At 50.0% G+C, this 27,289-nt stretch overlaps 1 protein-coding gene across 2 annotated transcripts in view; it reads left to right on the top strand.

The window, feature by feature from the left end:
* The window catches only part of OPA3 (outer mitochondrial membrane lipid metabolism regulator OPA3), a 73,327-nt gene that overhangs the window by 42,638 nt on the left and 3,400 nt on the right, over positions 1-27,289 (top strand). Inside the window, exon 2 of one of the 2 annotated variants that reach the window (XM_045987664.1) lies at positions 505-3,852. The exons of the other annotated variant lie outside the window; for it this stretch is intronic. Coding sequence (XP_045843620.1) covers positions 505-923 — 419 coding nt within the window. The 3' untranslated portion in view covers positions 924-3,852. Of the gene's footprint in view, positions 1-504; positions 3,853-27,289 lie in introns of those variants that run through there. 2 annotated transcript variants of the gene reach the window in all.

Raw genomic sequence — 27,289 nt, 5'->3', positions numbered from 1 at the left:
GATCCTCTGCCCTGCAGCCCTAACTCTGAATTTGGGGAAGATTTGGAAAGAAATTGGGGGGGGGGGTGTTCTGCCTTTCTCCTGAGAAGTGGGTTGGATGACTGCTGCTTGGCGGTCCCGCTGGGGGCTTGAGGGGAAGAGCAGAGTCTGCCCTTGAGCCTTTACCTTCCAAGGACATGTCCTGGGAGCTCCTTGTAACCCTGCAAGGGCGTTTCTGCCCCATCCACCCCGACTGAGGACTTCCCTTCCTGGGCAGGGTTTCTGATTTCCAGCTGCTTGGCAGAATCCTCTGGGAAATTGAGAAAGATACCCCGGGGTCACCCCAGGCCGCTGACTCAACATCCCTGGGCTAGGCCAGTGCAGTCTTGTTTAAGGCAATCCCTGCCTCCTCCCAGTGCTGGCGGTGGTGTCCCCAGTGCTCCAGCCTGGACGCTCCAAATGCGGAGGGGTGGGGCTTGTAGGGGGCTCCTGGCACACAGAGCTGACCCCTGTCTTCCCCTGCAGTGTACCACTGGGTGGAGATGCGGACCAAGATGCGCATCATGGGCTTCCGGGGCACGGTGATCAAGCCGCTGAACGAGGAGGCCGCGGCTGAGCTGGGCGCCGAGCTGCTGGGCGAGGCCACCATCTTCATCGTGGGCGGCGGCTGCCTCGTGCTGGAGTACTGGCGCCACCAGGCGCAGCAGCGGCACAAGGAGGAGGAGCAGCGCGCGGCCTGGGACGCGATGCAGGACGAGGTGGGCCGCCTGGCGCTGGCGCTGGAAGCCCTGCAGGCGCAGGTGCAGGCAGCGCCCGCACACAGCGCCCTGGAGGAGCTACAGGCGCAGATGCGGGAGGTGCGCGCCCAGCTCTGCGTCCGGGACCCGCCGGCCACGCCCCAGGCGGCGTCCGAGGGCAAGGTGCAGGAGTCCGCACAAGCGTGAATTTGGCCGTGGTTGTGTGTGCCCTGACGTGGCCTTCTCCCCGTACTGCCCCCGCCTGCACTGGCCCTGCGGAAACCCCCGGGATCTTGATGGAACTTAGATTCAGTCAGCCCCTCCTGGCCCACAGGACCTTCCACGGGGCCAGCCTCGAGCGGTGAAGCCGTCCCCCCGAATGGCTCTCCAGCCCAGACTCATCGGTTCAGACCACGGTGCCCAGCGCTCCACAACCTCCTGAAGCACATGGACCTGTGCGGTCCCAGCCAGGAAGACAACAGGCTCGCTCTTCCCGCAGGAGGAAAAACGGACCGGACTTAAGCTCAATCAAGCTGTGACCCCATTCACCCCCACCCCCATGTCTGTGACACCCTTCACTGGGACACTCCTCCCCCTTGGTTGGTCAGCACAGACCACTGTAAAGAAATGCAGCATGGTTTGTGCACTTCTGTCCCGGCGTCTAAGGTGGGCTCTAGTTGGGTCTCGCCACTCTCTTTGAGGGGCAAATGGGGGATCCTGGCTTGCAGCTGATCCACCAAATGTTCTGTCTTCCCCCTCAACCGGATCTGAGGTACCCTGCTGCGACCCCAAGTGGGAGATTCCAAAAGATCCCCCAACACCCCTTCGTGGTGGAAAAATGGCTCCTGCCTAAGGCTAAATCCAGCCCCGGCCCGCTCTTTAGCTGTCCTCCAAGTCCCTGAGCCTTTCCTGACATGTCCTCTTCCGTGGCCTCTCCCGACACACACTGCCACTGCCATCACATTTCTCGCGTTCCGTCCAGATCTGCTGACCTGTGTGCCCTTGCCCTTCTCCCCTGGCGCTCTGGACCGGTCTGGCCGTTCCCCTTCGCGCAGTGGTACCCTCGTGCCTCCAGGGCCCTTGGCCCCACCTCCATCCCACTAGACGAGGCCACCCGTTGGTCTTGACCTTTCTGAGTTTCCTAGGGCTACCATAACCATGACCACAAACTTGATGGCTAAAAGCACTGAAACGTGTTCTGTCACAGTTCTGGAGGCAAGAGATCTGAAACCAGAGTCTCAGCAGGGCCACGCTCCGAGGGCCCTGGGGGGCCATCCTTCCTTGCCTCTCCTGACTTCTGGGCGCTTCAGGCATTCCTTGGCTTGTGGCCGCAGAGCTCTGGTCTCTGCCTCCATCTTCATGTGGCCTTCTCCTCTTGAGTCTCTTATAAAGACACTCATCTTTGGATTTAGCTCCCCTCTCCCAAACCTAGGGTGATTTCACTTCAGGTTCCTTAACTTATTTTACAGAGTTGGGTTTTTCTTCCCAGATATGCTCACGATCACAAGTTCCATGGGTTACTGTGTGGACATGGCTTTGGGGGAGCCACCATTCAACCCACTACACCTCCCCACCCCAAAGAAGATGCTGGGACTCTTGCCAACCCCACGGGACACATGGCCTTCCCCACAGGAGTGATAGGAACAATCCGGAAACCAGCCTTTACCACTGGGTGTCTCTCCCGGGAACCTCACCGACGTGGGAGGGCTGTGTTATGTTGCCCTAATGAAAGAGCCCCAGAGTGAGCAAGTCAAATTCAGGATGTGTCTGAGGACATAGGGATCTTCAAAATGGGGGCAAGTCTTGTTAAAATGAGAGAAGTCGATGTGTGTGCATGGGCAGCGATCCTATGAACTCTTTCTCTGATGCGGAAGCTGAGACCCAGGGAAAGCGAAGGGACTTGCCCAAGGCCACGAAGCCCTTGAGGGACTGGCTGACCAAGGTGGTGAAGTAATCAGAGCAGAGTGGGGGCTGGGCTCAGTGAGGGCGATGGAGAAGAAGGGGTGCAGGGTGCTAGAGAGCCCCGGTAGGGGAGAGGGGAGCAGGAGCCGGTTACTGGGGAGGAGGGGTGGTTAGGGATCTCCACAGAGACCCAAGGGTTTCCCAGAGGCAGCGTTGAGAGTGGGGGGTGGGGGGGCTCAATTTCCGTTCCAAACAGCCCCAGACCACACCTGAAATCTTAGCGTTTAGTGAACAGGGTCAGATCCAAGATCCATTCTACCTGGGCGGGGTTCCAGCAGCTCGAGATGAAGCGGGAGGGGCAGGCTTTCTCTCAACTCCTTCCTCCCTCACCTCTCCGCCAGGGCGTGCGGGGTGAGGGGCGGGTGGGCAGGCAGGGGGATCTGGACACAACTTCTACCCAGACAGAAACAGAAACTGGGGTCCTGAAAGATCATCTTCGTCTTCTAGATGAAGGGGAGAAGCTGATTGTAGTGGGAGCTGAGGAGGTGGCTTCTGGGTAGAGGTGTCTTTATGATCGGAAGTGACCTGAGTGGGTAAATGAGAAGAAGATTCAGAGAGAGTGAGACCAAGAGTCAGAGAGAGTGAGCACTGTGTGGATGGGGTGAGGGACGGAGCTAGGTGAGCGGGCTCAGTGCCCGGTTTCCATGGCTACTTCTGGGGGTGCCCTGGGGCACTGACCCATCTCTGGAGCCCAGTTTGGGGGAGGTCAGTGACTGTGATGTGCTCCCCACCCCCATGATGGCCATAGATAGTGGCCCTTACGAGTATTTTCTTCATTGCATTCATGGGAAAATGGAGGCACAGAAAGGGGGGTCACCTGCCCAAGGACACACAGACAGGAAAGAAGCAGGAGTGGGACCAGAGATGGACAGTCTGTACCAGAGCCCAAGCCCCACACCCCTGCGCCAGTCTTGACCCTGATGCACCATTACTGTCCCGTCTCTGAGACTCAGACCTCGGAACTCAGCCCTGCGTATCCTTCCGTGTGGCCAGACCTTGTGGGATGCGTCGGCTTCATGCACTGCGTGGGATGAGGTCATGTGGAAATGCAAGGAATCCCCTCTCGACGCACGAGGCTGAGACGGGAACATGCTTCATTACTCTGGTTTCCTACTAGCTAGTTTTGTATACATTTGCGACTTGGGGAGAGGGGTAAAATAAATTCATAAATGAGGCTGCTTGTCTTCAAGTTGATGTGTCCTTTTTTTTTTTTTTAATCTTCAAAAAACCCGTTACAACCTTAGAAAAAAAAGTCCTCCGACTCCTTTCATTCAGGAAGCTTTCAGGAGTCCGCCGTGTCCCCCGCCCTGCTCTGTGTCTCACTGGGGTCCCAGCAGGGAGCAGGACAGCCACAACCCTGCTGTTGTGGCATCCCCAGTCCAGTGGGGGGACAAGCATATCCAGACTTTGCTTTTACAACATTAACCTGTATGCCCTGCGGTGATTTGGGGGAAAATTGCCTCATTGGATCCAGACGGGACTCAGGACCGACGGGGGGCAGAAATCCATTTCCCGTTTACACTGGCTCACAGAAGCCTCAGAGTGTCCTGAGGGCTCTCTGCTTCTCCCATCTCTGGCTCGGCTCCATTGTCCCCTCTGCCTCTGTTGGTTTCCCAGTCACGCAGCCCCTTGCCTGGAGAAAGCCACTGCTAGAGAAAGTGGACTTCGGTAAGCCTGTGCCTGATTCATGGCCCATATGGCCAGCCCTGAGCGCTAGCCACTGTGACTCTTGAGGGGCCAGGCCTAGGCCCCTGACCTCAATGGACAGAGGGAAGGAAGCGTGCCCAAAGGAGAATCAAGGGAGCAGCCTCCACCCTCTCTTTATAGACAAATGTTTACTGAGCACGTACTGCACGCCTGGCCCCATTACAGTAGCTGGGAATCGGCCAGGAACGAGACAAGGGCTCTCAGCATCTCGAAGGTGACGTCTAGGGCAGGAGATGGGCCCGAAAGTCATAAAGGACTGATCCAATGGCAGAGTTCAGGAGTAAAGAGTGTACTGTCCTCTGGAATATAATAAGGGGAGTCAGGGGAACGAAGACCAGCACCCTTGCCTCAGTTGGCCCAGCTCTGGAGGTTCCTCCCAGCTCTGGGCACCCCAGAGGACCGGTGGCTTCATCTCGCCTCAACTACTCCAGACCCAGCTCTGCTTCCTTCCCTCCCCACCTGCAGGCGTCATGCGCCAAAGACTCGGCCGTGACGCTGCTACACATGGATCTCAAGTCCACCGGTTGCCTGGGTGGCTCAGTCCGTTAAGCTTCTGACTTGATTTCGGCTCAGGTCACGATCTCAGAGTCATGAGATCGAGCCCCGTGTTGGGCTCTGCACTCACCTCGGAGTCTGCTTGTCCCTCTCCCTCTGCTTCTCTTCTCTCTCTTTCCCCCTCTCAAATAAATAAGATCTTAAAAAAAAAATAAAGAACTCTCCATTTCGGGGTGCCTGGGTGGCTCAGTGGGTTAAAGCCTCTGCCTTTGGCTCAGGTCATGATCTCAGGGTCCTGGGATCGAGCCCCGCATGGAGCTCTCTGCTCAGCAGGGAGCCTGCTTCCCTTCCTCTCTCTCTGCCTGCCTCTCTGCCTATTTGTGATCTCTGTCTGTCAAATAAATAAATAAAATCTTAAAAAAAAAAAAAGTCTGCATCTCAACCCATGGCGGCAAGCAGTGAGAGGTGAGAAGCGGAGTTTACGCCATATACAGATCTATGTAATTTACAGTTCACACTTGACGTGTGTATTATAAATAGGGCTTAATTCATGCATTATGTGACATAGTATAACAATATAAAAATATTTTTATATAACATAACATCGTATAGTATATGTCGTGTCTGTGAATCATTGGAATGAAAATTTCACCAAATACCCTTAATATGTACCGTGCCATCTGATACTTCTTACCGTGTATTCCTTTTCATAAAGAAAAACGACAGATACAGAAGTATCCTACGTACCTAATATGTTTTCTTTTTTTTTTTTTAAGATTTTGATTTTTGTTAAGATTTATTTGACAGAGGGGCGCCTGGGTGGCTCAGTGGGTTAAAGCCTCTGCCTTCGGCTCAGGGCATGATCCCAAGGTCCTGGGATGGAGCCCTGCATCGGGCTCTCTGCTCAGCAGGGAGCCTGCTTCCCTTCCTCTCTCTCTGCCTGCCTCTCTGCCTACTTGTGATCTGTCAAATAAATAAATACAATCTTAAAAAAAAGATTTATTTGACAGAGACACAGCAAGAGAGGGAACACAAGCAGGGGGAGTGGAGAGGGTGAAGCAGGCTTTCCACTGAGCAGGGAGCCCGATGCAGGCTCAATCCCAGGACCCTGGGATCATAACCTGAGCCGAAGGCAGTCGCTTAACGACTGAGCCACCCAGGCGCCCCCTAATATGTATTCTAAACATATAAAATCCATCATATGTATTTGATAACACAACATATGTTAATATCATGCATTATATATTACACACATGGTTAGAACAAAAGTTCCGGTAAATGGTAATTGCCCTCACCATGGGCAATGCACACTTGTTACTTTCTATTTTATTGTGTCTCATAAAGAAAAGCATAAATATTATTGTGTCTTGTAAAGAAAAGCATAAAGAAAAGCATAAACATATACATATATGTGTATAATACACATAAATATGTGTATTATACAGACCTACATAAAGTGGGCTGCTGTGCACCTTTTTCTTTTATTCTCGTTGAGGCAGGAGCCCCTGGAGGCTCTGAACAGAGCTGGGACAGTGAGCTGACTTAGGGCCCCACACCTTGACGGACTATGGGGGGCAAAGGTGAAAGCCGTCAGTGGGGTAAAGAGATGACTGTGATCCATCAGATGTGGGGGGCATGGTGTCTGGACCTGGGGTGGGGGGAGACAGTGGAGGTGGGGAGACGTGGGATTCTGGGCATATTAATATTTCAGAGATGGAGCAGACAGGATTTGCTGAGCGATGGGATGTGGGGAGTCACTGACAGCTTCTAGGTCTTTGCTCTGTGCACCTAGAAGGGAAAGCCTATGAGGGTGAGGCTGCGCAGAGCCCCTGCCCTCCCCCATCCCCAGCTCAGCTCAGATTTCCTTGCTCTCTGGCAGGTTTTTGTTATTCTGAATGGTGGCCAGCAAGGGCTGGGAAGACAGTTCTCATCTTTACTCATCTCTGATGTCACTGAGCTCACCCTTGTGCTGTGTCTCTGACATTCTTTATCTCAACCACGCCCCCATCAGGGGACGCTCCTGGTGTCTATTTGGGACCTCCTGGAGGAAGGAGGAAAATGGAGGTGGTGGGCTGGGACTTGGGATCCCTGGGCTGAGAGCACTGCTCGCCCCTGGAATGGCAGTGCCCAGGCCAGGCTCCCTAGAGGTGCCTCCACTGGGTAGGGGCAGTCGTGAACCTGGGGGGGTGGGGGACGTGGTCCCCGATGGCTCCGTCACATCCAATATGCCCACCTTGCTCGAAGGACCCATCCCTGTGCTTTGAACCTTGCACACTCTTCATCAAAGTTCAGCCATTTCAGAGAAACCAAAGGCCGTTCCCTGAAAGGAGTCTTGCCTCCGGTTTGGGGGAACTCTGGCAGACCCCTTTAGGAACGACCTGGTCATACTTGAGATCCCCTTATGAGCTTTCCCCTGCTTTCAGCTTTTGACACTCAGCCATCTCCGTGTGCTTCTCTGGCCTGCATGAGTCTTTCCTTAGGAGATACCAAGAGCTGAAGGAACCGAATGTGTTAAACATTATTTATAGTTAATATAAAAAATGCCCTCGAAAATTCTGCGGAGGGGCAGAGGGACTGTCAACACTTGGAATGATCCAACTTGAAAATTTTTCAAGCCATAGATGTGCACACGGAATGTAATTGTTCTTTTAACTTGTATTTTCTGCTTACCTGTACATCGAGCATCTTCGTAGCTATTTATAGGACATTTGTACTGTTTTTGGAAAATGTCTGTTCTCACTGTCCCTTTAATGTTTGTTTCTGGTAGGTTTCTTCCAACTGAAGTTTTTTATCTTAAAATAAGCAAATCCAGGGTACCCGCCTGTCTCAGTCAGAAGAGCAAACGATTCTTAGTCTCGGTGTTGTGAGTTCGAGACTTGCATTGGGAGTAGGCATGACTTCAATAAATAAACTTAAAAATAAAATAAAATAGGGTCACCTGGGTGGCTCAGTGGATTAAAGCCTCTGCCTTCGGCTCAGGTCATGATCCCAGAGTCCTGGGATCAAGCCCTGCATTGGGCTCTCTGCTCACTGGGGAACCTGCTTCCTCCTCTCTCTCTCTGCCTGCCTCTCTGCCTACTTGTGATCTCTGTCTGTCAAATAAATAAAAAAAAAACTCTTTAAAACAATAAAATAAAATAAAATAACCAGGTCTATTAGTCTTTTTCCTTTCAGGCCTTTGGTTTTTTTCTGTCCTTATTTGAGAAGGACTCCTTTGCCTCAAGGATATCTGACTACAGCTCTATTTTCTCATACTTTTATTCAAGTTTTCTTTGTGTTTCAGTCATCTATCAAGAGTAGCTTTTTGTTCTGTAATGTCTTGGTTTTTGAAGAGTGTAAGGCTGGGATCTGTGTTCTTCAGTTTCCGAATGATCGGTTGACCCGTGTCTTGAAGTGTGAGGGATGCTCTGTCCTTTCATGCCTCCCCCAGGAGTGGACAGCAGTACCCGCTCCATCTCCTTGACTCTGGTGCCTGTTTCTCGGTCCTGTCCCACCGTCTGTTTGTCTGTCACGCTCAACACCATCTTGTTTTGAATGATAAGAGTTTGAAATTTTATATAAATATATATAATTATAAATAAATATTTTAATTAAATAATTATTAAATATTTAACTAATTAAATATTTAATTAAATAAAGATTTTATTTATTTATTTGTCAGAGAGAACAAGAGAGCAAGCACAAGCAGGGGGAGCAGTAGGCAGAGGGAGAGGGAGAAGCAGACTCCCTGCTGAGCAGAGAGCCTGACCTGGGGCTCGATCGCAGGATCCCGGGATCATGACCTGAGTGGAAGACAGACGCTTAACCGCCTGAGCCACCCAGGCGCCCCTAAAAATATATTTTGATATCTTCTCAGCCACCCGGCCGTCTTGTTCAGACTTATCGGAGTTATTCTTGTATTCTTAGAAAGTTAATAGACTTTATATTTTTTGAGCAGTGTTAAGTCTCCAGAAAAATTGAGCAGAAAGTACAGAGAATTCCCGTCTGTCTCCCCCCAACACCCCCCCGTACATTCGCAGCTGTCCCTGTGATTAACGTCTGGCGCTCGTATGGTGCATTTGTTACAGCTGGCGAGCCAATATTGACACCTTACTGAAGTCCATAGTTTTCACTGGGGTTTCCGCTCAGTGTTGTACATTCTGCGGGTTCAGACAAATGAATATAGTATCATGTCTCCACCATTACAGTATCACACAGAATGGCTTCACTGCCCTAAAATTCCCCTGTGCTCCACCTGTCCCTCCCTCCTTCCCTGAACCCCTGCAACTCCAGGTGTTTTTACTGCCTTTTCCAGAGTGTCAGTAAGTTGGAATCATATGGCACACAGACTTTTCAGCCTGGCTTCTTTCACTGAACGATATGCATTTAAGATTCTTCCATGTCTTTTTTGTGCTTGATCACTCATTTCTTTTCATCTCTGAATAATGGTCACTGAATGGGCATACCACAGTTTGTATATCCTCTCCGCTAAGTGTTAACGCACGTTTCCGCAACAGCTTCTCCACTGGCTTGGAAAAAAATTTGCTCTTTATGTTGCGAGATCGATTTGGGGGAGACTTTGTGTCTTTCGTCTTAGGGGTCCCATTTCCTGCAGAACAGCTAGGTTCTGTGGAACAAAATAATAATAATAATAATAATAGCATCAGTCTGTTGAGTGCTTAGGACCAAGCTGGGTGGTCAGTGCGCTTCGTCACAGACCCCTTTAATCCCTCCTGTACCTCCACCCCTGAGCTTCGCTTAGCAGCTCGAAGTGCCAGGAATATTGCTGGTGGGACCGAGAGCCGGTGTCAGTCCTTCCATCTGGCAGTGAATGTCACATATTATCTTAAAAGCTGTTCCAGGGGGAGATGCTGCGTGTGGCGAATCTGCCACTTGGATTTGGGAGGGGCGCGGCATCTAAGCAGAAGTCGGAATTCGTCTTCCAGATTTTAGCACGCCCAGAATTACCGTGTCCCGTGCAAGAATGAGCATCTCTTAGGGATATGCCACCCGATGCCGTGTCACCCCACATCTGCATCTCCCTGGGGGCACCTGCAGTCACACGGAAATGTGGTGTCTGCCTAGTCATGCCCGAGCGGGGAGATGGTGGTAGGTGATGGTCGCTCAGCTCTTTGCAGCTTTCCTAAATTAAGTTCCGGGTGTGTGAAACCAGAAAAATGCAACATCGTTGAGAGCAAAGAGGTTCAGGCCAGGGCTGAAGTCACCCCAAGGCTCCACAGGTGCACAGTCCCATTTGCAAGGAGGCTTACTCATGCGGCCAGCAAATCGGGGCTGGCTCTTGTCAGGAGCCTCTGTTTCTCCCCACCAGGACCTCTCCAGTGTGGACCCTTTCCTCCTCCTTCTGTCACTCACTAACTCTCCTGCATTTGCTGAGTCAGCGAATCCATGAGAATCCCAAGATACCTGGCCAAATCCCAGCCAGCCTGTAACCTCCAGCCTCTTCTCCCCTGACCTGGGCAGAATGGAATGGGAACCTGTGACCCCATGTGATAAAAGTTTTGAGGACGTGAGGAAGCTAAAGATCTCAAGATGCAGAGATTTTTCTGGATTGTCCAACCTGGATCTTAACTGCCATCACAGTGTGCTTCTGAGACATGCTCAGAGGGAACACACACACACACAGGAGAGGCCACGTGAAAATGGCTGTGAGGATGGGATGGGGCAGCCGGGAACCCAGGAAAGCCAGCAGCCACCAGAAGCTGGAAGAGGCAGAGAATTGACTCTCTCCTTGAGTTTTCTGGAGGGACTGCCGCCCACCTGACACCTTGATCTCGGCACAGTGATGCTGCTTTTGGACTTCAGCCCTCCAGAACTGCGAGAGAATGCATTTCTGGGTTGAGTCATCAAGTTCGTGGTTGTATGTTACAGCAGCCAGAGGCGACTAATACACTCCCACAGTCTCTCTCTGATGGCTCCCCCCGCCCCCCCCCCCCGGTCCCAACAGCTCTGACCCCTCAGAGAAAGAACAAGCCTACTCCACTTTACTGGCAAAATGGGGGATTTTCCAGAGATTTCTTGTGGCTTTCTGCTGTATTGCCTGGGAGAAAAAATAATTTCTCAACTACAGACACGCGTATTTCGCCAGCACATTTAAGTAGTATATACTGAAAGAGTAATTCTACCTTTGCTGGGTACACTTTACTGAGCAGCTTATTTATTCCAGATTGTCAGAGCTCTGTTTCTATCCTCGGGTCATTTTCCTTATGGGATGTTTCTCTTTTCTCCTAATTATGGTTTTAGTTGAAATAAAATAAACATACGGTAAAGTATATAAGCTGCACTGGTATATGTCTCCGTGAATTCTTACACACATGGGTATACATAGTAACCAGCACCCAGATGGAGACAGGAGACGTTTCCAGGGATGCTCCCTTCTGCTGCCTCCCTGGCAACACCCCCTCCCAACTGGAACTACTCTTCTGGAATCTGTCACTGTTGATCAGTTTTGCGTGTTCCTGAACTTTGTATCTGGTGGACTGGTAGGGAATGTTCTTTTTTTGGATCTGAATTCTTTTGTTCCACGTAGTATCTAAGAGATGCATCTGTGCTGTTCTGTGTAGTAATCCTCTGTTCTTTTTTGTTGCCGTGCAGTATTCCATTGTCAACTAAAACACACTGTACTTACCGGCTTGTCTCTGTTATGAGCAAAGCTGCTAGGACCGACCTGGCACAAGGCTTTGGTGGGCATTGTGCTTGGGTCTATCTATGAGTGAGTCATAGGTCAAGAGTGTTTACCCTTTTATTTTTTAAGTTTTTATTTTATTTATTAGAACTTGAGCATGAGTGAGCATGTGCCGGGACAGCAGCAGAGGGAAAGGGAGAAGCAGGCTCCCAGCTGAGTAGGGAGCTTGATGTGGGGTTCGATTCCAGGACCCTGAGATCATGATGTGAGCCAAAGGCAGTCTCCCAACTGACTGAGCCACCGAGGTGTTCCGAGTGTTTACCCTTTGGAGAAACTGCCAGTGTTTTTGTTTTTTTTTTTAAGATTTTATTTATTTATCTGAGAGAAAGAGAGAGGGGAGAGGGAGGAGCAAAGGAGAGGGACAAGCAGACTCCATGCTAAAAGTGGACACAAGGCTTGATCCCAGGATCCTGAGATCATGACCAGAGCTGAAGGCACATGCTTAACCGACTGAGCCACCCAGGTGTCCTGTCCTCCCTCCCTTAAGGGGAGAACCTGTTCCTTGCCTCTGCCAGCTGCTGGTGGCCTCTGGGACTCCTGTACTCGTGGCCATGTCCCTCCCATCTCTGCCTCCATCCTCACACCTGGCTTTCTGCTCTGTATCTGTGTCTTCTCTCCCACCTTTTATGAGGACACTTGTCATTGGGATTAGGGCCCACCTGGGTAATCCAGGATAATCTCCCCATTGCAAATCCTTAATTCACTTCATCACATCCGTGAGTCCCTTTGGCCATATGGAAGACTCATAGGTTCCAGGCATTGCGGGGGCGGATGTGTTGGGGGGCCATCCTCCAGCGTCCCACACGTACCTTCTGTAGGCTGCCCCCTCTCTCTCCTAGTGCTCCGATGTGCCCTTCATTGAATCTGCATGTGTGTTTGAGAAGGGGAGGCTTTCTGGGAACCTCTCATTGGAGTCGTGCGTTAAGACACTTAGTATGGGGGACGCGGTCTGTGCTTCCCTGATGACCCTAGCGGGTTCGGCATATGTTCAGCTGTTGATTGGATACTCCAGTTCCTGTGACGAATGCCTGCCTTACTTATCCTTAATGCTTGTTTAGGGTGTCTTGTTCTACAGATTTTGTTTTTGTTTTACTTTGATAAGCCAGATTTTCCCTCTTTTCTTTTATGGCTCTTACTTTTCCTCCCTTGTTTGAGAAGAGCTTCTTCACCCCAAATTATAAACATCCCCATCCAAAGAGTACAGGGCGATTATGACCCCCCATTTTACAGAAGAGGACGCTGAGGCACAGAGGAAATGACTGTCCTAGATTTTTTTTTAAAAGACTTTATTTATTTATTTGACAGAGGCAGGCAGAGACAGAAGGGGAAGCAGGCTCCCTGCCAAGCAGAGAGTCCAATGCGGGGCTTGATCCCAGGACCCTGAGATCACGACCCGAGCTAAAGGCAGAGGCTTAACCCACTGAGCCACCCAGGAGCCCCAATGACTGTCCTAGATTTCACATTTATTGGGTTGCTGGCCCTGTGTGAAGGATCTTATAAGAATCCCATCTTTGACTCTTCGACTCTCTTTGTGTTGGGGGTCCCCCAAACTACCCTCAGGCTCAGTGATTTGCTAGGACTCACAGGACTCAGAAAAACTGATACTCATGTTCATTCCAGTGTAAGGACACAGACTGAAATCAACAAAGGGAAAAGTGCATGGGGTGAAGTCCAGGGTACACCAGATGCAGAGAGAACAGCACGTGCAAAGGCCCAGAGATGCCAGTGAGAAGGAAATTCATAAAAACATTTTTTTTAAATGTTCCCCTCCCTGAGCTTAGAGTGTGCAGCATAGCGGGGCAGGAATGAGAGGTCGGCGAGCAGGTTACACAGGCTCTGGGCCACGGAGAGGAGGGCATGCAGGGAAAGGAGGCTCCGCGTGATCGGACACCTGTGAACACTGCTCCGTCCAGAAATGAATTCCATTTGGGTCATTTCTTTGTTTTCCAATCATTATTTTCTACATATCTCAAGGCACAGCAGGCTCCCTAGGAAAACTCAGCAACAGTGAAAAGCATAAAATGGAAGGACAAAAATCATCTGTGATCCTACTATCCAGAGATGATCAGTGTTCACTTCTAGCTGTGTTTCATGTCCTTTGCACGTGCATGTGTGCCTGCACTGTGTCTGCAGAGAAAAAATTATGCATTGTATAGACTTTGATAGATATGCACGTATAGGGGCGCCTGGGTGGTTCAGTGGGTTAAGGCCTCTGCCTTCAGCTCAGGTCATGATCCCAGAGTCCTGGGATTGAGCCCCACATCGGGCTCTCTGCTCATCAGGGAGCCTGCTTCCCTTCCTCTCTCTCTCTGCTTGCCTCTCTGCCTACTTGTGATCTCTGTCAAATAAATAAATAAAATCTTAAAAAAAAAAAAGATATGCACGTATGTACAAAGTGAGAATCATTCTGTTTAGTGTTCTGTGTCTGTCTTCTAAATGATCAGTAAACAGTCTCAGAGGAGAGGGAAGAGATTTCAGTGCAGGATGGGGTTGTCGGTGAAGGGACCCAGGGAAGGATGCTGAGGCACCCAGAGAGCGGGCACAGCAAAGCTGAGAACCATCCCGAGATCTCGGCAGGGCCCCAGGAGTGATCGATGGCCAGAGCGGCAACCTCAGATCAAGGGCACAGCCCGCCGCTCTGGCCCTGTGGTTGAACAGGAGAGATGGGCCCCACCAATACCTTCTCCCATCCCCTCCTGTCTTGTGGGCGCTGCCCAAAGTGAGTGCCCACCGCCCTCCGCCTCTACCGGCATACAGAGGACGGTTCGCGATGATGCCTTCCCAAGCACTCAGCCTCCTGGGAGCAGACAAGGGCAGGCAAGAATGGAAAGGGTGGGACTTAGGGAAGTGTCATAGCCCCAACAGTCTTTTGTGGGGAGCATGAAACCAGGCACCCCAACGCCAGCTGCTCTGGGGCAGAACCTCCCCGTCCCGTTTGCATTGAGTGTTGGAGCCCAGCCAGTTACTGTAACCAGAGCCCGTGGTTTGTCCCCCAACGTGCAGCAAGCCAGCCAAGACGGACACTGAGCAAAGTGTGCGGTCTTTATTGGTGACACAGGATCCAGGAGAAACAGGCAAATAACAGTATAATATGCTTATCAAAATCCATTCATGATATGCACCCTTCATTTACACGCTGCAGCGTCCGGGTATCTTCACGCGAGAATGCGCACGGGTCTGCACACTGGTTTTCCTGTTACTCTGCAACATGTAGAGAAGAGGAACCCAGACACCCTGGTCATGACCAGTCCAAGTTTAGAGACAGGGTTTCCCTTGACCTTGAAGTACCCCTGTGAGACCCTTGAAGGGGCAACAGGGGGCACAGCTGCTGGATGGTGGCCACCGGGTGATTTCCACTTGGCCATGACTTCCTACAACCAGATGAGCCTCTCTGCTTTGCCCACACACCCATTCCTACCTACTTGTGGAGTCACCCAGGGGACTTCCCATCACACACTTGGCGATCTGGGACCTGGTGGTAGGGAGGGGAAGGAGTCAGAAGAGGGCAGAACACCAGAAGGGCTGCCCCGTTGACTTGCAGAGAGGACACACCCCTCTAGACCTGTCAGCAGGGTAGGGACCTACCTAGGGTTTCCTGGGTGTATGTCCTGCAGTCCTCAGCCTCGGACTTCCGGGGGTCCATGGGGATGACGATGAATTGTCCCAGGTCTGGCAGCACCGCTGCGTGGGGCGGTGGAAGGGGTAGAAGTCTCTGCAGCGGCTCCACTTGAAGTCCTTGGGGTCCAGGGCCACAGTGGCACAGAGCAGCCACCGCTCCCTTCTGGTCATGAGCACCTCCCCTGGGGGCCACACACGGCTCAGCCTCTGCCCTTCTCCCTTCTCCCGCTCCTTCTTGCCCTTGCCCCCTTTTTTTTTTGTCCTCTCCTTTTAAGGTGCCAAGTGGGGTTGAACTACAGGAATTTTCATAGAAAAGCGTCACCAGCTGGGCCCCTAGTGGGATGGGCCTCTTGACTTTGGCTCCTGACTCAGCCCAACACTCCCCTTCTCCCTCTGAGCCTTGCAGACGTTAACATTTCTGCTCCCACCCGAGAAGCACACCCTGCCCCCAGCCGCCACATGCAGCTCGAGGAGGGGTCCTCACCGGGGCTACCCCAGAACCTGAAGTGGGGAGCAGCGGGAAGCAGGTCAGAACTCAGCCCCGAGACTTTCACTGCAGCAGGGCAGGGGCACCTGGTAGAAGGTAGGCAACGCCCTTGCCCTTCCTTTCTGCGCCCCACCCAGTACCAGCTGCCTTCATAGTCCAGGCCCCTGGGGGCCAAAGATGGGGTCCCAAATGGCAGCTCTGTCCTAGGGCCAGCCGCTTCTGCCTTTATGGTTTGGGTCTGAACTTGGCACAATCCCGGTTTGTGAGAGCCCCAACCTTCAGACCCTGCTCTTCCCCTGACTCACCCATGCAAAGGCTGCCCGGCAGGGTCCCCTCCAGAGACCACAGCCTGTGCTTCTCCAGGGACCAGAGACCTTCCGTCCCTGCCTGGGGCTCCCAGCCCCTCCAGAGACCGAGGTTCAGCTCACCACTCTGTGTCTCTGTTGAACTGACTGATATTTCATGTTTGCCTCTTAGATGTTCCCCAGAAAGCCCTCCCATCCTCTGCCACCCCAGAGGGGTCAGACCTCCCTGTCCTGGACACCGTGCTCACCTCTGAGGGGATGAAGCCTTCCGTGCAGGAATGGGAGTAGCAGGAGGAAGAGAGCTACGAGAGAGAGAAGGGTGGGGGGTGGACGTGAAGGTGGGGGAGGCTCTGTTGGGAAGAGGCAGGTGATGGGAGGCCCTTACCCAGGAAGATGAGGAGTCGGGACTCTCAGCAGACACCACGCCAGAGCTCTGGCCTGCATTGGGCAGTCCCTGGTTGGTGCATAGTGGGGGAGCCACGGCTTGTGTGTGTGTGGGAAGGTGTCTGCTGAGTACCTTCCCTTAGTCTTTGCAGGGTGATAAAGAAGATATCTGCTAACCAGATTTACCTGTTCTTTTTTTTTTTTTAGATTTTATTTATTTATTTGACAGACAAAGATCACAGGTAGGCAGAGAGACAGCCAGAGAGAGAGGAAGGGAAGCAGACTCCCTGCTGAGCAGAGAGCCTGATGCGGGGCTAGATCCCAGGACCCTGGGATCATGACCTGAGCCGAAGGCAGAGGCTTTAACCCACTGAGCCACCCAGGCGCCCCCAGATTTACCTGTTCTTATAAAGCTTCAGAAGCTTTTGTTAAATTCATAAGTGATAAGTATATCTTTGTTATGCTACCAAGCTGAATCTGGGTGGGGCTGGTGGAAAGACCTAGCATAAGATGATGATGAAGCCAGCCACAGTCTCTCCTACCCTTTACCTGCTGCAATTGTAGATAGAATGTTTCTGGAGCATTCTGTGAGTGGTTCCAGTGAAGTTTGGGGCCTGAGGGGGCTTGTGGGAGCCCCCTCACTTGTCACTTGGGAACCCCACTTGGCTGCTACCTGGAGTGGGAGGTGTCCTGGGGGATGGAGACTTCATCCCGTGGAGTCTGCTCGAGCTCTGGGTGATTGTTGCCAGAATGGCAGTACACCATGCTTGTTGAGCAGTTGGGGCGAGCTCAACTCAACAAATACCCAGGCTCATTTCTCATTACAAAAGTATCTTTTCTTTTTTATTTTTTAAAAAGATTTTTATTTATTCATTTGACAGAGAGAGAGATCACAAGCAGGCAGAGCAGCAGGCAGAGAGAGGGGGGAAAGCAAGGTCCCGGCTGAGCAGAAAACCCGATGCGGGCTCAATCCCAGGACCCCGAGATCATGACCTGAGCCAAAGGCAGAGGCTTAACCCACTGAGCCACCCAGGCACCCCTCTCTTTTCTTCTTAAATTGACAACATGTACATAACACATCAGGAATCATTCTAGCCATTTTAAGTATACAATTCAGTGGCATTAAATACACGCCCAATGTCGTCTTACCATCACCCACCAACCACTCTCTTTGTGCAGAACTTTTTCATCATTCCAAACAGGAACTCAGTACCTTTTAAACAATTGAGTTACTTTATTATTTTTATTTTTTGCTACAAATTGGGCCCCTTAGTCCCCTCTTCAGAAAGTAATTATAGGGAGAATGAATTACTGCTATCCTTTGACTGTTTGAGGGGGAGATAGAAGATGGTCTTTTGGAGGAAAGTGAGAGAAGAGAGGAAAGAAATCCTTGTAAGCTGTGTTTGTGAGCAGGTTAATTCTGTGGGCATCTGGTGCTTAATCTTACAGGAGACAGTGGACAAGGCACCTGAGAATTTACCCCCTGCCCCCCTAACTTGCCCTTGGGTCTTGAGCTTTATTTTTATGTGTTTGTTTTGTTTTGTTTTTTTAAATTTTTTGAGTCCTCTCCCTGCCCAGTGTGTGGCTCAAACTCATGACCCCGAGGTCAACAGTCACCTGCTCCACCGAGCCAGCCATGCACCTTGGGTCTCAAGCTTTAAACTTAGACAATGGACCCCTCACACACCACACACTGGCACAGCCTCTCCTTGACCTGGAGGGCACCACCCCAGCAATTAACAGGAAAGGCCCTCCCCAGAGAGCCATGCTGGGCCTCAGGGGCCCTGGGCTAAACCTTCGTGCATCCCACTGTGAGTTTCTTAAGAATAATTCCTGGAAATGACACTGCTCGATCTGATCCTGTGTGCATTCTGGGTTTTCCTCTCTTATTTAACTGAGCAAGTCCCCAGTATTCAGAGGAGAAAACTTAAACATCAAGACCATCATAGAACCTAGTGGCCAGAAATCATCAGCACTTTTTTACATTGTGGTATATTTTCTTTATGTACTCAATTTTTTTTTTTTGCATGTATTTCTCCCCAACATCTTATTTGGAAAATTGTCAAACCTACCAAAAAATGGAAAAAACTATGCAGTGAACACCCAGATGCCCTTACTAGAGTCACTGCTTGTTCCCATCGTGCCATGTGTGTGCCCTTCAGAGATCTTGGATCTGCGGGCTTAGCAGGAATTTATTTTCTTGCCATTCTGGAGGCTGGGAAATCCAAGATCAAGACACTAACAGATTCCGTTCCTGGTGAGATCCTGCTTCCTGGTTTGTAGACAGCTGCCTTCTCATGGTGTGCTCATATGGCAGAGAGAGAGGCAAGAAAGAAAGCCCTGGTGTCTCTTTTCTTCTTCTTCTTCTTCTTCTTCTTCCTCCTCCTCCTTCCCTTCCCCCTCCTCCCCCTCCCCCTCCTCCTCCCCCTCCTCCTCCTCTTCTCCTTCTTCTCCTTCTCCTTCTTCCTCTTCGTCTTCCTCTTCTTCTTCTCCTTCTTCTTCTTCTTCTTCTTCTTCTTCTTCTTCTTCTTGTTTTTTTCTTAAGATTTTATTTATTTTTTTTATTTGACAGAGAGAGTCACAGTGAGAGAGGGAACACAAGCAGGGGGAGCGGGAGAGGCAGGCTTCCCGCTGAGCAGGGAGCCTGATGTGGGGCTCCATCCCAGGAACCTGGGATCATGACCTGAGCTGAAGGCAGATGCTTAACAACTGAGCCCCCCTGGCGCCACTCTTTCTCTTCTTATAAGGACACCAGTCCCGTCCAGGGGCCCCTGCCCTCATGACCTCATCTAAACCGAATTACCTCCCAGAGGCCCCACCTCCAAATACCATCACACTGGGGGTTAGGGCTTCAACATATGTCCTGGGGGGGGCACAAACATGTAACCCCTAATACTTTATGTCTCTATCTCTGTCTCCATACGTACACAGATTTTTTTCACTGAATCATTTGAAAGTAATTTGCAGATGTCATGGCACTTTACCCGTAAAAACTCAAGTGTATGTTTTCTAAGAATAAGAACCTTCTCCCACACAATCCAAAAAGCCATCATATACTAAGAAAGCTCTTTTTTTTAAAGATTTTATTTATATATTTGACAGAGCACAAGCAGGGGGAGAAGCAGGCTCCCCGCCAAGCAGACAGCCCGATGTGGGGCTCGATCCGAGGACCCCGGTCATGACCTGAGCAGAAGGCAGATCCTTAACTGACTGAGCCACCCAGGCGCTCCACACTAAGAAAATTCTTAATGATTTCATAATGTCATCTAAGATACTGCTTGTTTTCAAATTTCTCCAACAATGTCAAAATATCTTTTATAGACCTCTTTTCCGTCCAACCCAGGCCCACACATTACATTTTATAGTCCTCTCTTTAATCTTTTGAAATCTAGGACAGCTCTGCCTTTTTTGGACTTGTAGGACTTTGGATTTTTGAAAACTTCCAGCTCAGTTGTCCTGCACAAAATGACCCACTCTCTGGACTCATGATTAGATCCAGATTGAACATTTTCAGCAGGAAAACTCTGTGGGTCATGCCGTGTCTGTCCCATGCCACCTTCCTCCGGTCATGATGTCATTTTGTCCCATTATGGATGACGCTCAGTTGGACCACTCGATTTGAATGCTGACCCTCTGGTCTGTCCACTGTAAGAATACCCTTGGCTCTTTTGCGGTTGGAAGGTTATGTATTCATTGGTTGACTGATTGATTGATCGATTGATTAACTGATGTTTTTAATACATATTCCCCAAGTACCTGCTCTGTGCCTCGCCCCTTAATAGGCTGTGGTGGGGATACAGGAGTGACCAAAACACTTTTAGCCTTGAATTCCTGGGACTCCCAGTCCATGGGGGAGACAGACCGCTCCCCAGATGGTGACAGCCCAGAGTGGTTGCAGCTGGGATGGCAAAGCCCTTACGGAGGGTGACAGACCCAGCCAGGGTGGTCAGAAAGGGCTTCCCCCAGGAGGAAGCATCTGAACAGGACCTGAAAATTCAGGCTGAGTGTAGGAAGCAGTGTGTGTTGCAGGCAGAAAGAACAGCATATGCAAAGGCCCAGAGATGAGAGAGAGCAAAGGGGGCAGAGAGCACTGAATGAGGTTCCTTTGGAAATAGCCAGAACATCAACAATGGGATAGATCACATGCAGCCTTGTGATCACTTTAGAGTCAGGACTTTTTCTCTCTGAGCAACAAACTCTCAGTCCTTCTGCCTGTTTCTAAGCTGCTTACCCTGCCTTACCTTGGTTTCTTTTTCCCCTGAAGCAACTTTAGTAAGGCGTCAGTGACGCACAGTATAACACACGGACATAAAGTGTGTAATAACTTTTGACCTATGTATGTCCTTGAGAAGCCACTTCCATGCTGGAGATCGTGAACGTATGTCATCACTCCCCAAGTTTGCTCAAGCCCCTCCCCGATCCCCTCCCTCAAGCAACCAGGATGGGCTTTTGAGGTCTCACTACCCACCACAAATGCCAGGCTGCAGAGCCTGTGGCCGGCAGGTGTGTTCTCTCTGCGGCTTCCTGTAGTGGGCGGAGCTCCGGGAGTGGGAGGGGCATCCTGACCCACAAGCCTGAGAGCTGGTTGCCAGGCGGGGAGAGAAGCAAAGAGTCTTCTTGGGGGGCTGTAGAGAGGGGTGAGAGCCCACCAGCGATGCTCACTTTGGGAGACACTCGGCTTCTTGCCAAGGCACCCTTCTCCCCTGCCTCTCCATTGTGAGAACCCCGGTTGGATTAGGTATAAGCATGGGGCTAGCCAAGGGTGTTGGACTGCCCCGAAGGGAAGGGTGGATCCATGACATGAGGCCAGTCTGCTCCTTGGGGTCTCCAGGAAATCCAGTGGCTTTCTTATAAAAAGGGAGCGATCAGACGCCCATGCTTTCTGACCACGCCCGCTCTGCCGTCTGCCTAGAAGGAGGATAGGGCCCCCCAGAGGGACAGCAGGCGTCTTTGGGTCATGTGGCTAAAATCCCCCATCACAAGGGAGGTAAGGCTGGGACAGCGTGAATCTGGGTCCCCGGTGACATCCAGGGGCCACCATGGCAACCCTGGCTGCTGGTCTCATGTCCTGTTGGTGTGGGAGAAGAGTAATTCCCATTTGGGGGAGCCACGGGGGTCTCCGGGTTCTATGTCCATTCCTGGCTGACAGCAAGGGCACATCCCCAGGCCCGGGGAGGGGTTTTGACTTTGGAAAACTGAACACGCCAGAGATAGGAGCACTCGTTCCTGAGGCCCCTGGTGCTTGGCAGGGTCCCCCTTGGGCTCAGCAGGGAGCCATCATCATCAATCTGAGAGCCCTGCTCATGACAGCATCAGCCCCTTTCGGTGGCAGACGCTCCAAGACCCTGGCGTTTCATTTTGTTTGTTTAAACAGTTTTATTGAGGTGTAATCTACATGCCGCAAAATTCCCGTTTCCAGTGGACGCTTTTGTCATTTTTAGTAAATTTACCCAGCTGGGTGACCATGACCAAAATTCAATTTTAGAATATTTCTGTCACTCCAAAGAAGTCCCGCGTGTCTATTAACAGTCAGTCCCTCACCTCCTCACCCCTACCACACCACTGCTGCCCGCACGCCCATCCAAGCCACCACTAATCTACTTCCTGTCTCTATAGATTTCCCTGTTGTAGTCATTTCGTATAAAAGGAACTGTTAACACTACATGGTCTTTTGTGTCTGGTTTCTATCACTCAGCATAGTGTTTTCAGGACTCATCCATGCTGTAACCTGGATTACTGCTTCCCTCCTTTTTATGTGTTAAGAATAGTCCACTGTAGGGGCACCTGGGTGGCTAAGTCGTAAAGCATCTGCCTTCGGCTCAGATCAGGGTCCCAGGTTCCTGGGATCGAGTCCCACATCCAGCTCCCGGCTCAGTGGGGAGCCTGCTTCTCCCTCTCCCATTCCCCCTGCTTGTGTTCCCTCTCCTCACTATGTCTCTCCCTGTCAAGTAAATAAAATCTTAAATAATAATAATAATAATACTCTACTGTATAAATACACCAGATTTATTTAGCCATTCACCAGTCAACGGCCACTAGGTTGTTTCCACTTTTCAGCTCTTATGAATAACGCCACTGGGAACGTTTGCGCGCAAGCATGTGACGTGTGTTATTTCTCCTGGCGTAGATACCCAGGAGTGGATTTGTTGGGTCTTATGGTAAATTGATGTTTAACTTTTTAAGCAACTGCCAAACTGTTTTCCAAAGTAGCTGAACCACTCGACATTCCCACTCAAGGTAGATGAGAGTTGCTTTCTCTCTAAAACGTTGAAAGCAGTTGGGTTTTTGTGTTGGTGTTTTTTTGTCATCTTGATTATAGTTATTCCAGTGGGTGTGAAATGGTGCCTCATTGTGGTTCTGATTTGTGTGCCTCTAGTGACTAATGCGTTGAACATCTTTTGTTGTGCTTAGTGGCCATTTGTATGTCTTCTTTGGTGAGATGTCTGTTCAAAACTTTCGCCCATTTTAATTGGATTGTTTATCTTCCTAATGTTGAGGGTTTTGTTTTGTTTTTGTTTTAAGATTTTATTTATTTACTTGACAGAGATCCCAAGTAGGCAGAGAGGCAGGCAGAGAGAGAGAGGGGGAAGTAGGCTCCCTGCTGAGCAGAGAACCCAATGCGAGGCTCGATCCCAGGACCCTGAGATCATGACCTGAGCCGAAGGCAGAGGCTTAACCCACTGAGTGACCCGGGCGCCCCAAGAATTCTTTATGTGTTCTGGATACAAGTCCTTTATTAGATAGTAATTAAATTCTTATGATGATATTATTAGATAATAAATATATTATTATATATCAATACATAATAATATTACTGTATGTTATTTGTAATATTTTCTCCCAGTCTGTGGTTTTCCTTCTTACTTTCTTAATAAAAGAAAGTATAAAATTCCCTTCTGTTTTTTTTATTTTTTATTATTTTTTAAGATTTTATTTATTTATTTGACAGAGAGAGATCACAAGTAGGCAGAGAGGCAGGCAGAGAGAGAGAGAGGGGGGAGGAAGCAGGCTCCCTGCCGAGCAGAGACCCCGATGCGGGGCTCCATCCCAGGACCCTGGGATCATGACCTGAGCCGAAGGCAGAGGCTTAACCCACTGAGCTATCCAGGCGCCCCCCCTTTTTGTTTTTTAAAGTAAGCTCTGTGCCCAACGTGGGGCTTGAACTCCCGACCCCAAGATCAAGAGTTCTGTGCTCCACCCACTGACCCAGCCAGGTGCCCCTAAAATTCCTTTTTAAAAAAAAAAGATTTTAGGGGCGCCTGGGTGGCTCAGTGGGTTAAAGCCTCTGCCTTCGGCTCAGGTCATGATCTCAGGGTCCTGGGATCGAGCCCCACATCGGGCTCTCTGCTCAGCAGGGAGCCTACTTCCCCTCCTTTCTCTATGCCTGCCTCTCTGCCTACTTGTGATCTTTCTCTGTCAAATAAATAAATAAAACCTTTAAAAAAAAAGATTTTATTTGTTTGTTTATTTACTTAGAGCATGAGCTGGGGTAGAGGCAGAGGGAGAAGGAGAGAAAGGCTCTCAAGCAGATTCTATGCTGAACACAGAGCACGACACAGGGTTCCATCTCACCACCCTGAGATCATGACCCGAGTTGAAACCAAGAGTTGGATGCTTAACCAGCTGAGCCACCCAGGTGCTCCTAAAGTTTGTTTGTTTTTTTTTTTTCTAAGCAGTCTGTACACCCAACATGGGGTTCAAACTCGCAGCTCTGAGATCAAGAATCGCATATTATACTGACTGAGCCAGAGACTAAAATGAATTCACATACCTCATTGATGCTTTGTAGTCAACTAACAGAAACTCGTCCTGGCCTGCCCTGGAAAGGGGACTTCCCAGGGAACGGACATCTCCTACAAGTGTCCTAGATTAGCGTTCTGCTGCTGACAGTTACCTGCCCCAATAGTTCAGGGTCAAAGAAAGCAACACACTTCTATCACAAGATGTCTGCTGCTCATTTAAAAATTAATTCCAGGGGCTCCTGGGTGGCTCAGTTGGTTGGGCAACTGCCTTCAGCTCAGGTCATGGTCCCGGAATCCTGGGATCGAGTCCCGCATCGGGCTCCCGGCTCCATGGGGTGTCTGCTTCTCCCTCTGACCTCCCCTCTCATGCTCTCTCACTCTGTCTCTCTCTCAAATTAAAAAAAAAATTAATTTCAGACAATAAAAGTGTGTATGAAAATAGGAAAGGTTGGTAGGGGCTTGGGAATGGGTAAGTTCTTTCAAAGATCACCCTGCAGAGATGTTCAGAGACCTTAGAAATCATGCTAGGGACTTTGGCTTTTTTCCTGAGGGCACTGTGAGCCACAGCATGTTCTGAGCAGGGGAAGGTCTTGGTCAGATCTGTACTTTAGAAAGACTTCTGGCTACCTTGTGAGGGCCATGCTGGAGGGGGCAAGGGTGGGAAAGGAGAGGCCTGGATCAGGGCAGGGGCTGCAGGGAGGTAAAGGAGCTCCTAGAAGGCCCCAGGAGAGACACTGCCTTTGGGTCAGCACGTGGTGTCAATCCTGTCTCGATTTTGGCATTGGCTGGGCAGTGCCGGCACCCTGGTTCCTGCACGGTAACCTCAACTGCAGTTAACTTCCAGTTAACACGATGGGCCCACATGCTTGGAGTTCTCACTTAGCTCACTTATCGAGATGTCGACGTGATAGAACCGAGTGGCGACTCTGAACTTGTCTGCATGTTTGGATCTTCTATAATACCATGTTTTGATAAGGAAAGACGATGGAAATCACAAATATGGTTGCCAAATCCCCCTTCAACTGCTGGATGATCTGAAAGAAGTGAATGAAAGCTACCAGGATCTGGAGGAAGGATCTGAAGAAAGCAAGCAGAGCGACATCTAGAGGCCTGGAGGGTCAGTGCAAGTGGCGCCTCAGATGGGGCAAGTTCCAGAAGATACAAAGGGGAAACGGAGAGCAGAAAATGCATAAGATGTACAAAGTGAGGGGCTTATTAAGATCACCCTTCTGATACCAACTGCAAGCTTGGGGGGGACCCCACGACAACCCCCAGTTTTGATAACTTGCTAGAAGGACTCACACAACTCACTGAAAACTGTTATACCCCTCCTTACAGTTTAGTACAGTGAAAGGATACAGATTACAATCAGCCAAGGGAAGAGACATGGAGAGCACAGCCCAGGAGAATTCCAAGTGCAAACTTCCGGCCGTTCTCTCCCCGTGGGGTCATAGACAGCACTAACTTCTCCCAGCAACAATGAGTAATAAACATATGGAGTATTGCCAACCAGGGAAGTTCCCCCCTGAGCCGTGGCATCCAGGGATTGTAGTGGGGATGGGACATATAGACCAGATTTACCACCTGTGTGGCTGACTTTAGTTTCTAGCCCTTCCAAAGGCTGAGCTGATACCTCCTGGCCCAAAGCCCCCACCATAAATTACATTGCTGGGATAGATTATCTGGCCTGGCCCAGGGCTCCGGGTGAACAAAGATGTCTTATCTGGCAGGACATTCCAAGGGTAAAGACCAGATCTCTGTTTGGGTAAGGTTAATCTTTAGATGTATGGACTAGAAAAATCCCCAGGACTAAAGAGAAAAACAGGGTTCAGATAGAAGGGTATAAAATAAGGGAAACTCACTCAGAGGCTCATTCTGGTGCAATGTCAGTGCCACAGGGATGACAAGAAAGCCTGTATGCCCATTACAGGTAATGAAGTTCTCCAAACTGTTGAGGAATATGGTTTTGTCTTTCGTTTTTTTGTGTTTTTTTTTTCCTTAAGATTTTATGTATTTATTGGATAGAGAGAGTGAGCACAAGTGGGGGAGCAGCGGAGAGAGAGAGGCAGAGGCATGCTGTCTGCCGAGCAGGAAGCCTGCAGAGCAGGAAGCCTGAGGCTGGGATCAGGACCTGAGCCTAAGGCATGTGGGAAACCCACTGAGCCCCCAGGCCCCCAGGAGTATGATTTTTGAACTGGTAATTCTGACCTAAAAACTATCATGTAGTCCAGTGCAAACGTGGAAAAAATTATTTCAAATATGCAAAGATTCAAGGGTACCAAGCACCCTTTCTGAGAAAGGTACTTAGGGAGAGACTTCAGCCAACCTAGGATGGAATTCCATGCAGAGTCCGTTCCTCGAGAGGAGGAACAGTGTGAAGGAGAGCAATGTGAAGACAGGATGAGAGGACAGCCCCTCTGCAGCCCAGAAAATAGCTCACAGGTCTACAGCTGACTATTTGGTAAAGAAAATGGTGGGGGGGTGGGGAGAGAATAGGAGCAAAGAGCTGGATGGTCTTGGTCACATGGTCAGCTAGGCTTTGGTGGGTCACATCCGGCATTTGTGGTGAGAAACCAGTCTAGAGAAAACTAAAAACTTCATATGGTAAAATAAAACTCTGAATATGAGAAGACTGGGCACCTGCTTGGCTCAGTCAGAAGAGCATGCAACTCTTAATCTCAGGGTCGTGAGTTCAAGCCCCATACTGGGCATGGAGTCTACATAAACAAACAAACAAATACATAAAAATGAGTATGAGGGATGCCTGGGTGGTTCAATCGGTTAAGCCACTGCCTTTGGCTCAGGTCATGATCCCAGGGTCCTGGGATCGAGTTTTTCATCCGGCTCCTTGCTCAGCAGGGAGCCTGCTTCTCTCTCTGCCTCTGCCTAGCACTCTGCCTGCTTGTGCGTGCTCTCTCTCTCTGACAAATAAATACATAAAATCTTTAAAAAATAAAAAGGAAAAAATATATAAAAAATAACTATGAAAGGACTAAAAATGTGACATGTCATGTAGCAATGTTTAGAGCCACCAATTAATGTTACTGCTTCAGAATGCAGAAACAAAATTACATCTACGCTATGGGTTCCCAGTGATAAGTATTTACATAACCTTAATTATATACATGCTCTATATTTTCATTTTCAGACTCAGTCTGTGGACCAAGCACGGAAGACTTATTTTAACCTTA

The sequence above is a fragment of the Meles meles genome, chromosome 19 (assembly GCF_922984935.1).
Source record: "Meles meles chromosome 19, mMelMel3.1 paternal haplotype, whole genome shotgun sequence".
In the NCBI taxonomy this organism is placed as follows: domain Eukaryota; kingdom Metazoa; phylum Chordata; class Mammalia; order Carnivora; family Mustelidae; genus Meles; species Meles meles.
Note: the sequence above shows the minus strand (reverse complement) of the source record. Positions and strands in the feature narration are given on the sequence as shown.